Source organism: Elephas maximus, chromosome 19, assembly GCF_024166365.1.
Source record: "Elephas maximus indicus isolate mEleMax1 chromosome 19, mEleMax1 primary haplotype, whole genome shotgun sequence".
Lineage (NCBI taxonomy): Eukaryota > Metazoa > Chordata > Mammalia > Proboscidea > Elephantidae > Elephas > Elephas maximus.
Window position 1 is genome coordinate 16,658,175 of NC_064837.1, and position 12,294 is coordinate 16,670,468.

At 48.8% G+C, this 12,294-nt stretch overlaps 1 protein-coding gene across 5 annotated transcripts; it reads left to right on the top strand.

The window, feature by feature from the left end:
* The first annotated feature begins 6,632 nt into the window (after window positions 1-6,632).
* On the top strand, window positions 6,633-9,133 carry GGT6 (gamma-glutamyltransferase 6). 5 transcript variants are annotated; one of them, XM_049860752.1, is made up of 4 exons: window positions 6,633-6,766; window positions 7,362-7,568; window positions 7,676-7,767; window positions 8,100-9,133. In XM_049860752.1, exons 1-4 carry the CDS (start codon window positions 6,633-6,635, stop codon window positions 9,131-9,133), a joined length of 1,467 nt encoding a protein of 488 aa, XP_049716709.1. The 5 variants fall into 5 exon arrangements, with proteins under 5 accessions (XP_049716709.1, XP_049716708.1, XP_049716711.1 ...); XM_049860751.1 differs by having other exon boundaries at window positions 7,362-7,564; window positions 7,654-7,767; XM_049860754.1 differs by having other exon boundaries at window positions 7,676-7,771; window positions 8,691-8,769.
* Window positions 9,134-12,294: the final 3,161 nt, after the last annotated feature.

Genomic DNA, 12,294 nt, shown 5'->3' on the forward strand with positions numbered 1-12,294 from the left:
CCTCCTCTAAGGACAAGGCTAGGGATGAGAAAATTGTGGCTTAAAATATTCTCTATACAAGAAACAGCTACTAGTCACTCCCACCCCCTCCCAGTCCTCCTCAGTTCCCCTCAACTGTTATTTGGCTTCATCTCTCTTCTCACATCCACCCTACCCCAAACCATCTAAGTCCCTTCCACTCTCCCAGACCTTCCAGCTCCTAGTTCTCCTATCTCTCTTACCTTCCCTGTTCTTCCCATGGCCCCAGCCCATCTGAGCCCTCCTACTCTCCCTGGTCACTCCCACTATGCCCAGTCCCTAGATCTCTCAGCCTGTGTACCTCCCAGTGCACTCCATCCCTCCGTCTTCATTATATCCACCCCCGACTCAACCCCCTAACTCCCCATCCGCCCAAAACCAAACTCATTGTCGTCAAGTCAATTCCAACTCATAGCAAGTCTCCCACTCAATTTCCCTAATTCGGTCAAAATTATCTATGTGTCCCAGAAGGGCTTCTATGAGTTAGGTAGGAATTGTGGCAGAAACCTGCCTGCAGTGGTTTAAACAAGTGTTAACAGGGCATGAGAATGGGACTTGTCTCAGTATTGGCCAAGACCCCAAGACTATAGATACCAATGACTACCACATTCCAGAGTGAGGGAAGACCACCAAAGCAGGGCTTGCAAAGGAGGTGGTTGGGAGCCAGTTTTGTGATCCTTCACTGACCACCCCACCCCACCCCCAGTTCACAAAAGATCTTCAAGAGACTAACAGAGGTTTAAAAAATTAGAGATAGGATTTCTTAGAGAGACCTACACAGTGATTCCCATCACCAATGCCCCCCAACAATGAGGGTAAGGGTGCTCTCCCCTCACCTCAGGCCTAGGGAAATGGCCATCAATAGGACAACCCAAAAAGCTCCAAATGCATCATTCAGTCAATCAACAAATATTGAACACCTACCATATGCCAGGCACTATTCCAGGAACTAAGGGTACAGCTGAGGATGAAATAGGGGTTCTTAGTAACTTAGAGAACACAGTAGACTGGTCTTTGACTCATGTCTCAAAAATTTAAAAAGGACTTCCATTTCTGCCTATGAAGACTTAGCTGCCTCAGGAATTGCCCCTTCTTACTGTAAACAATTAGAAACTTGGTGAAAATACATAAAACCTATTTTTAGAGATTGGACAAAAAGTAGCACAGGATTGTGGTCCCCAAGAGAAGAGAAACAAACAATGTGAATGGCCCAGCTCACAGACTGGAGGCAGTTTCTAGGCCATAGTGCAGCTAGGGGGATCTCGAACAGAGCCCCACAATCTGTTGAGGAGGCGAAGAAGGGAGTTCAGAGGCCAGGGCAATTAGAATTTGCAGGGCAAAGTACTGAAGAAGAAGGAGTCTCAAAACCTGGCCTACAGAGGGGGTCTCTGGAGGCTTCGGCTAAGAACTGATACGCTTATGTGTAAAAGGAAATTACCCAAGGTCATGGAAATAGCCAACAGAAAGGAGTAAGCCAAACAATTCCTGAGTTCACATGGGGCTAGAAATAGTTCCTGTTCCCACCACCAAAATGGAGAGACCTTGTAATGCACAAAGCACTGAGCTCAGTCCTCAGAAGGATCATTCATTAGTAACAGGGCTAATTAGCCCCAGAATAAAGGTTGCTCTGGACTGCCATAAAAAAAGCTTAAGAGGAAGCTTTATAGGACCAAAACAAATCTGCAAGTTACTTAACACAAGCCAGAACAGAATCTAACACTCTTTAAAGGACTATAACAAAACAGCACTCAACAACATAAAATATTTAATGTTCAATATCCATTTAAGATATGCAAAAAGATATAAAAATTTGACCCACAGCCAGAAGAAAAATCAAATCGCTAGAAAGAGACCCAAAAATGGCAGGGATGATGGAATTAGTAAATAAGGAACTTAAAACATGTATTTAAAATCTTATAAATACACTCAAGAAAAATGATAAGGGAAAAAATGGAAGATACATAAAAAAGACAAAAATGAAACTTCTAGAGATTAAATATATAATAACAGCAATGAAAAATACACTGGATAGGATTAAGAGCAGATGAGATACTAAAGTAGAAAAGATCGATAAACTTAAATAAATAGCAATATAAGCTACCGAAAATAAAGCACTGAAAGAAAAGACACGGGACGGAGGGAAGAAGAGGAACATAGTGGACTGTGGGACAATATCAAACAGTCTAACATATATGTAGCTGGAATTCCAGAAGAAGAGGAGAAAGTAGAGGGAGGGGGCAGAAAAAATACTTGAAGAAACCATGACTTTAAGTTTTCCAAATAAGATGAAAACTATAAACCCATTGATCCAAAAATCTCAACAAATCCAAGCAAAGAAATGTAAAGGAAATCATACCAAGCCACATCAAAATCAAATTGCTGAAAACTGATGATAAAAAGAAAATCTTGAAAGCAGCCAGAGAGATTCTGCTTCCAGCCAGGATAGAATAACAGGGACTGGATGTACCCTCCCAATGAAACAACCTAACAAGAGACAAAAATATATGAAATAACAGTTTTTAAGACACTTGACATCAAGTAACAAGGAACAGTAATCCCTAAGAGATGGGAAACAAAGGTCAGCCCCATAATTGTCCCAGCTTATGGCTTTGAGTACACTGTTATAAGTTCTTACATTGCTATACCTGAAAGCGTATCACGTCACTTGAAGGTGATGTCTAAAGATGCATTCTAGAGAACCCAGATGTCAATCCATCCACCTAAGTTCACCTGATCTTTGACAAAGTACTACAGCCCATTAAATGGGGAAAAAGTCTTTTTAACAAATGGTGCTTACAAAACTGGATGTCTATCTGTAAAAAAATGAAACAGGACCTATACCTCACACCATACACAAAAACTAACTCAAAATGGATCGAAGACCTAAATATAAAGCCTAAAACAATAAGACCATGGAAGAAAAAATAGGGACAATGCTAGGGGCCCTAATACATGGCATAAACAGAATGCAAACCATAACTAACAATGCACAAACACCAGAAGAGAGACTAGATAACTAGGAACTCATCAAAAGACTTCACCAAAAGAGTAAAAAGAAAACCTACAGACTGGGAAAAAATTTTGGCTATGACATATCTGACCAGAGTATAATCTCTGAAATCTATAGACTACTTTACCTCAACAGCAAAAAGACCCAATTAAAAAATGAGCAAAGGATACGAACAGACATCTCACCAAAGAAGGCATTCAGGTGACTAACAGAAATGTGAGGAAATGCTCTCAATCATTAGCCATTAGAGAAATGTACATCAAAAGTACAGTGAGATACCATCTCACCCCGATATTATCGGCACAAATAAAAAAAAAAAAAAACAGAAAATAACAAATGTTGGAGAGGTTGTGGGGATATTGGAAACCTTACGCATTGCTGGCGGGAATGTAAAATGGTACAACCACTGTGAAAAACAATATGGTGCCTCCTTAAAAAGCTAGAAACAGAAATACCATATGATCCAACAATCCCACCCCAGGAATATATACTGAAGCCATCACATGAATAGACATATGCAGACTCATATTCATTGCAGTGTTCTTCACAACAGCAGAAAGGTAGAAAAAATCTAAGTGCCCATCGACAGATGAACGGGTAAACAAATGGCGGTGCATACGCACAATGGAATACTAGGCAATGATAAGAACAATGATGAATTTGGGAAACTTCTTACAACATAGATGAATCTGAAGGGCATTATGTTGAGTGAAATAAGTCACTCTCAAAAGGACAAATATTGTATGAGGCCACTATTGTAAAAACTGCATAAAAGGTTTACACACAGAAAAAAACAATCTTTGATGGTTCTAAGGGAGGGGAGGGGTGGGCAGGGGAAATCACTAACTAGATAGCAGACAAGTGTCAACTTTGGTGAAAGGAAAGACAGTACACAATCTAGGGGAAGTCAGCACAACCTGACCAAGGAAAAGTCATACAGGCTTCCTAGATACATCCAAACACCTTGCAGGACTGAGTTACGCAGGCTGAGCGTTGGGGACCAAGGTCTCGGGAGGCATCTAGGTCAATTAGCATAACATTTCACACACACACCCAAAAATGTTCTACATTCTACTTTGGCAAGTAGTGTCTGGGGTCTTAAAACCTTGCAAGCAGCCATCTAAGATACGTCTATTGGTCCTATCACGTCAGAGCAAAGGAGAAAGAAGAAAACCAAAGACACAAGGAAAATATTAGTGCAAAGGACAAATGAACCACAGCCTCTACCAGCCTGAGCCCAGAAAAACTAGATGGCACCTGCTCTGACGGGGATCAAAATAGACAGTCCTAGACAGAGGGGGAGAAAAATGTAGAACAAAATTCAAATTCACAAAAGAAGACCAGACTTGCTAGTCTGATCGTGACTGGAGGAACCCCCGAGACTATGGCCCCCAGACACCCTGCCAACTCAAAACTGAAGCCACTCGCGAAATCCACCTTTCAGCCAAAGATTAGACAGGCCTATAAAACAAACAACACACGTTAGGAAAGTGCTTCTTAATTCAATCAAGTATGCGAGACCAAATGGGCAACGTCTGACCAAAAGCAAAGACAAGAAGACAGGAAGGGACAAGAAAACTGGATGAATGGACACAGAGAACCCAGGGTGGAAAGGGAAAGGGGGAGAGTGCTAAATAAGCAGAAGAAAATAATAATATATGAGTAGAATTTAATTAAGTGGGAAATGGAAAGATAGGGAAAATCCATTATACCAAACATGAATCCAAAAGCTGATTCTTTGACATGATCTATAAAATGGAGCCAGACTGAGCAGAGAAAAATACTTTGTATTGGAAACAGATACCACTAGAATCTATCAGAGGAAAAGGGCGTGTGAGTATTTCCAGTGGACCAGATGTGGGCCTTGGGAGAGCAAGGGTAAGCATAGGGCCGCCTGTAAAACCTGCCCAAGAACGCCACCTGGAGAGATGACAAGGCTTCAGCAAGAAGCTGAAAGGTGGAGGCTGATGTGCTCAGGGGCTCGGGAGACATCAGCCACCGCCCCACAGCATGGGAACTGTAAGCCAGAGGCCCCAGTAACGGTGTGAACTAGGGGTCTTGGAGAAACAACTTGCCCACTAGATGAAGAATCAACTTTATACACACACTAAGCCCGGGGATGTATTAGTCAAAATGAGACCTTTCCTATTCCTTCCCCCCTCTCCTTCCCCCACTTCAGTGGTTGGGGAGTCAAAGTCAGCCTAACAAGCGGGCGAACTAATGAACTAACCCACCGCTGTGGAGTCAACTCTGACTCATGACAACCACGTGTGTCATAGTCGAACTCGGCTCCACAGGGTTTCCAAAGGCAGATTTTTGGGGAAGTAAATCTCCAGGCCTTTCTCCTGAGGTGCCTCTGAGTAGGCTAGAAATTCCAGCTTCTTGGTTAGCAGCTGATCGCGTTAACCGTTTGTACTACCCAGGGAGTCCCTACTGAGGATGGGGGTTTCTAACATGGGGCTGCTCCAAATAGTGCTAAGAACGTTCTACTGCATGTCTGTTGGGTATATACCTAGGAGAGGAATTTAAACACAGGATGTGACCATGTTTAAATGTTGTGGAGAAGTCACCAGCATAGAAGACTGAAGCCACAGGGGAGAAGGGGAGAGAGTGAGGTCCCTGGACAAGAAGAAGTACGCGATTGCCAGGGAGCCCCTAAAGTACTCCTCTTGCAATGGCTGTTTTATGGCAATAGGTGGGGGTAGAGAGCAGTGTGGAAGAAGATGGGTTTGTAGTTGGGGCTGGAAGCTGTAGGGGCTTCTTGTGGTTTGTCTATGTGACGTTGGAGGGCTCGGGGTTGGAGGCAGGAGAGATGGAGAAGGTTTGAGATGGTCAGAGCAGTGCGTGGTCAGCAAAGAGATGACTAGAGAACAAATGAGATTGGAGTCCACAACTTGTCCCGGTGCACTCTTTGGGGTTGTTTGATTTTACCACACAACAGATCCTTGATGTGAAGCCCAGGTTGAAGGAACTTGGGAACTGTCTTGTGGCTTCCGGCCGCGGACTCCCCACAGAGGTCTGCAGCACCACCTGCTGGACAAGAGCCACATGACATGTTAGGTCCACCCAGGCTCCCCTGGGAGTTACCTTCAGCATAAGAAATTGTTCCCCAGATAGAGAGCTTAGAGTGGCTCTGGGCTGAGTCTTCACCACATCCCAAGCCCAGACACCCCCACATTGGAAGCTAGTCACGTGCTGAGCCCTGAGCCAGACCACAAAGTAACTGTAGCTCTAACTCAAGCTCCACTGTCCCTAGACCAGGGTCCTGAGCAAGGCATGGGACATCAAGGGTCTGCATCTCTAGCAGGGAGCCAGCAGGCATCCTAGCTCTCAGGGCTGGTGGCTGTAGGGCTAGGCTCCTCCTGACTGTGCTGCCAACCTCACCAAGTCATGGCCCTGCACGAGAGCCCCTTGGGCCCCGCACCCTATTGGGGCAGGCTCATGCGTGGCCTCCCTGGCCCTGAGCCCTGCCCAGACCAGTTCTAGATTCGCCACCACCTTTCCCCAAGGCTGCCTCCACTCCCCACCCACCTTTTTGGGCAAGGCTTCCTGAGACTCAGCTGGGAAGGGTGGCAGGCAGGAAGCTGGGGTGGCTCTGGGGGCCATGGACTCCGCAGCAGGGCCTGTGCACTACCAGAAGCTGCTGCTCTGGGAGCTGGGCTTGGAGTCCGATGAGGAAGAGGGGGAGACCTCAGAGCTGCTGGTTCCCCACCTCTGGAGGCTCCAGGACTCCTCTAGGTAAGTTGAGGAGGGGTCTGGCACCTGCTTCTCAGATCTGAGGCTGGAAAGTCCCTCTCTCTGGAGATCCTGGGTGTGGGAGAAGAGGGGAAGGAGGTTGGTAGTCCCTGCTTAACTCAGCTCCAGGAACTTTCTGGTTGAGTAAGAGAAGCCTGGGCTACAGACTCACCAAAGCGTGTGAGAATCAAGGGACATTAGTACCAAGCCAGCCCCGTCTGCTGCCCAGTCAGAGGGTCCCAGCCTCCACCCCCTGGAGCAGGAGGCACTAGCTAAACAGGTTGGAGCCTGGCTGCGCCCTGCTCTGCTGTGTGCTTGCTCTTATCCCTACCTGCCAAGCCCCCCTGGGGCCTCTACCCAGCCAGCTCCATCCTGCTTCTCCAACCTCCTCTCTAGTTGCTCCCTCACTCCCTAGCTGTGCTCAGTTTCCCCGGGCTATTTCTTATCTCCATGTCTTTGTCCAGGTTAGCAACACTTTTCTCCCTGGCAAGCATGTTCTCCTCTTGCAAGACTAAACCCCACTAGAAAACCTTTCTTGACTTCTCTTGGGACTCTTAGGTGTCCCCCCAGCCCTAGCTCAGGACACCCCTCTCTGCAGGAACAAGGCTGGTGGCCTTCCAGGAGCCCGGGCTCGACTACTCACAGCCCTGCTGCTGCTGGCCGTTGGCATCTCCCTGGCTGTGAGGCAACTCCAGACTAGCGGCAGCTCTACAGGAAGTTTTGGCTCTGTGGCCCCTCCACCCACTGGGCACTGCCATCTCCCGGGCGTATACCACCACGGCGCCATCATCAGCCCTGCTGGTCAGTGCTGGGGGTGGCTCAGGAGCAGGGAGGGGTCAGGGTTCGCTGGCCTCAGGCCCCTTCCCATAATGGTCCTTTCTTTGCTGCAGCCACGTGCTCCAACCTGGGCAGAGAGCTGCTTGTGGCCGGGGGCAATGTCGTGGATGCTGGAGTCGGAGCAGCTTTGTGCCTGTCAGTGGTGCATCCTCATACCACAGGGCTAGGTCAGTGACCCACGACCCCAGATAGCAACCCCAACCCCGGACCTGGTTAGTGACCTGGAACGCAGGCACAGTCAGTGGCCCTGACCTCGGGCTGGTTTGTGAGTAGGATCTAGGATTCAGGCAGTGATTTTGACCCCAAATCTGGTCATTGACTCCTGTTTCCAGGACTGATCAGCTGCTCCTGATCCCAGGCTCAGTCAGTAAACTCAACCTCAAACAAGTTAGTGATGCTTCACCTAGGGTTCCTGGGTGACCCTGACTCCAGTCAGTGACTCTGACCCCATCCTGGCCAGTGCCCCTGACCTCTGTGTGACTCCTTTTTCTCCCCTCAGGTGCCATGTTCTGGGGTCTCTTCCACAATAGCTCCTCAGGCAATTCAACTGCCATGACCTCGGGCCCAGCCCAGATGCTGGCCCCTGGGCTGGAGCTGCCTGCGACTCTGCCTGCCCTGCGCTTGCTGCACACGCGCTTCGGCCGACTGCCCTGGCCACGCCTATTGTGGGGCCCCACCCTGCTGGCTCAGGAGGGCTTCCTGGTAGACCCACCTCTGGCAAGGGCGCTGGCAGCCCAGGGCACAAAGGGGCTCTGCCCACTGCTTTGCCATGCTGATGGAACCCCCCTGGGTCCTGGGTCCCGAGCCACCAACCCAAGGCTGGCAGCTGTGCTACACAGGGCAGCACTTGCCCCCACCCCAGACCTCACCGGGGACACCCTCCTGAGTCTGATGGCCAGTGACCTGGGGCTGGAGGCCCCCTCAGCTGAGCCCATGCCCAGCTTGGAGCCAGCCCTGCAACTGTCTGTGCCCCAGGGCATCCTGTTCACCACCCCCAGCCCATCAGCCGGCCCAGAACTGCTGGCCCTGCTGGAGGCAGCTCTTCACTCCGGGGCGCCCAGCACTGACCCCTGCCCACCACTCCTGCAAGCTGCCAAGACCCCCGTAAGCAGCGTCCTGGCCACCATCGACAGCAGTGGCTCTGTGCTCCTTCTCACCTCCTCACTTAACAGCTCCTTTGGCTCTGGATACGTGTCCCCCAGCACGGGGGTTCTACTCAGCAATCTGGTCACCAAGTCTGCAACAAGTGCCTGGGCTTGCCCCCTCATCTTTCTAGGCAGCCCAGATGACACGGAGGCTGATGTGTTGGGGCTGGTGGCTTCAGGGGCCCCCTCAGTGACCAGAGCCATGACTAGCGCCCTGCTCAGACACCTGGCAGTGCCCCAGACCCAGGCTCAGCACCAGCACCAGCAAGAACCAAGAGAGAGCCCCAGCGCTTGTGTTCAGGGGACCCTGCTCCAGGTGACAGCCCACGCAGAGCATGCCCATGTCTCCAGTGTCCCCCACGGCTGCTGCCCCTTTCAGGGCTTCTAACCAGGTAGGGTCTGGCAGGGGTGGGGCTGTCTGGAGCCTGGGGCAGGGCCGGGCAGGCCCAGGGCAATGGAATACACAAGGAACATGCATCTAATACATGCTCACTGCTGGCTCTGGCCCCTAACCTCTGACCTGGTTAGTTACCTGGACTTGAGTCCTGGGTGTCCAGGGCTAGCTCAGTCGATCTTCAAAGCATCCCTGCTGGATGGAGTTTCTGGCTTCTTTTTCAGCAAAGAACTTGAGGTGAATAAGGAGAGAGCAGCTCAGCCTGAGGCCATATGTGCATAGAAAACAGGTTGCCATCTGATTCTGTCTCACGGTGACCCCACATGTGTCAGAATAGAACTGGCCTCCATAGGGTTTTCAATGGCTGATTTTGCAGAAATTGGTCACCAGGCCTTTCTTCCAAGGCACCTCTGGGTACTCAAAACACCAACCTTTCAGTTAGCAGCTGAGTGCATTAGGCCTTTGTACCACCCAGGGACCCCATGTACATGGTAAACCTCTTAATTTGACTTTCACAAACAGGCAGCAGAGCAAAGAAGGTGTTGAGAGGATGAGTGGGGGGATGTCCCAGGGCCCTGGATACAAAAGGGGCTGGAGCTGGGTGTATGCACTTAACTGCAGAAGTTGGCCTTGATCCTCCTACCCCCTGAGGGCTGGAGTCTCTTCGGCCCACAGCCCTCTGGAGCCAGCTTCTCGGGCCCTCTCCCCCAAGAAACAGGGTAGCCCGTTGAACACTCCCCCCACCCCCGCACTTATAAAAGTCAGTTCTGATTTAACTGAACTCTTTATCCCACCCCCACCCACTCACTTCCAAAAAATTCTCCCCCAGCTCAGCAAATTGTGCCACAATCTACCTGGTTATTTTGGCTCCAAGTCTGCAATTCCTCTCCCCACATGCCCAATTCATCACCCACCCCTTAAAAAGAAGAAAAAACAACCCCCCAAGTGTGTCAGGGTAGAACAGTGCTCCTTAGGGTTTTTTTTCCTTCATGTTCTAATAATCGATTTTCTTTGTTGCTGTTGTTGAGAATATACACAGCAGAGCATACACCGATTCAACAGTTTCTACATGTACAATTCAGTGACATTGGTCACGTTCTTCAAGTTGTGCAGACATTCTCACCCTCCTTTTCCTGATTGCTCCTCCACTATTAACATCAACTCACTGCCATTGTCGGTTTGACCCCTTATAGATGGTCTCTAAAAGTCCATAAGGGTTTCGATGGCTGATCTTTGAGAAACAGATCAAAAGGTCTTTCATCCGAGACGTCTCTGGGTGGACTCAAACCAGCAACTTTTTGATTAGTAAACCCATTGCTGTCAGGTCAATTCCGACTCATAGCTACGCTGTAGGACAGAGTAAAACTGCCCCATAGGGTTTCCAAGGCTGTAATCTTTACAGAAGCAGACTGCCACGTCTTTCTCCCACGTAAAGGCTGATGGGTTCTAACTGCCACCTTCTGGTTAGCAGCTGAGCACTTAATCACTGCACCACCAGGGCTTCTCACCTGTGCCTACCGCCTCCCAATTAGCCCAGATCTGACCTGTTCTCATATCACCCTGGCCCAATCTACCATCATTTCTAACTGGTCTTCCTGCTTTTATCTTTGCCCTCCTACAATCCATCCCCAGTACAGCAGCCAGGATAATCTTTTCAAAACGTGGATCTGATTAAGGCTTGCCCCCTCCATAAAACCCTCCAGTGACTTCCCATCACTCTCAGAATAAAAGCCAAACTCGTGATCCCTGCCTAAGGTCCTGGCAGATCTTGCTTCTTCCACCCATCTTGCCAACCTCCCCATCTAGCCTTGGGGTCTTCGTAGCAGTAGTATCCTCTGCCCGAGGGTCTTTTTCCTCCTAGCTCTTCCCACTGGGGGCTCCAAGTGCCATCTCTTCATGGAGGCCTCCCTGGCCACCCTCTCCAATCAGTATCTTGGTACCTATTGAGTTCTATTTTTAACTTAATGTTTTCAATGGGTGACATATTTCTGTTTCAAATTTCGTTTGAATGTATTATTCAGCAATAAAGAGAAATGAGTTATCAGGCTATGAAAAGACATGGGGGAACCTTAGATGCATATGGCTAAGTGAAAGACGCTGGTCTGAAAAAGCTACATACTGTATGACTCCAACTGTATGGCCTTCTGGAAAACTCAAAACTACAGACACAGTGAAAAGATCAGTGGTTGCAAGGGAGAGAAGGGAGGGGGGAGGGATAGATGGAGAACACGCCAATTTTAATGCAGTGAAACTATTCTGTATGACACTGTAACGGTGCACATGCAACATTATGTATTTGTCAAAACCCATCAGACTGTACGATACTGAGTGAACCCTAATACAGACTTTAGCTAGTAACAATGTATCAGTATTGGTTTACCAATTGTAACAAGTGTATCACAGGAGTGAAAAATTGTTAATAGTATGGGAAACAATGTTCAGGGAAGAAAAGAAAACATAAGAAGTCTGTAACCCTGGTGCTGTAATGGGTAAGAACTACAGCTGCTAACCAAAAGTTCGGCACCCTTGGAAACTCTATGGGGCAGTTCTACTCTGTCCTAAAAAATATAGGGTCACTATAAATCGTAATCGACTCGACGGCAATGGTTGGTTTTTATATTTTCTGTTCGAAGCCCTTGTTCTGTAAACCTAATACTGATCTAAAAAAATAAAGTCTAATTAAAAACTGGGGGAAATAATTTCAAGTCTCTCTCTTACCTCTCTCATTGTCTTCATAATAATTATGCTTTTAAATGTCTTTGGTTACTTGCTCGTCAGTTGTCTCCTCCCACTAGAAAGGAAGTCGATGAGAGCAGTGACTTTGTGCCCACGGTTTAGGACTGCGCCCAGCACGCAGTGGGAGCTCAGTGATTGTATGGTGAATGCATTTATGTTCGGGGCGCAGGGGCCACTCTGGGACGAGGTGGATCGATTTGCTTCGCTTGGATTGCTTTTCCGAGATGGGCCCTCAGAAAAGAGCCCGGTGGGGCGCTAGGGGGACAGATGTCTCAGCTGCCCGGGGAGAGGGAGTATGACCGGGAGGTTGGGGAGAAGCTGCACTCACTGCTGTGCTGAGAGAGCGGAGGGGGGTCGGGCCTCCCCCGGCCCTGCTACGGCCCCGCCCCTGGCCCCGGCCCCGCCCCGGCCCCGGCCCC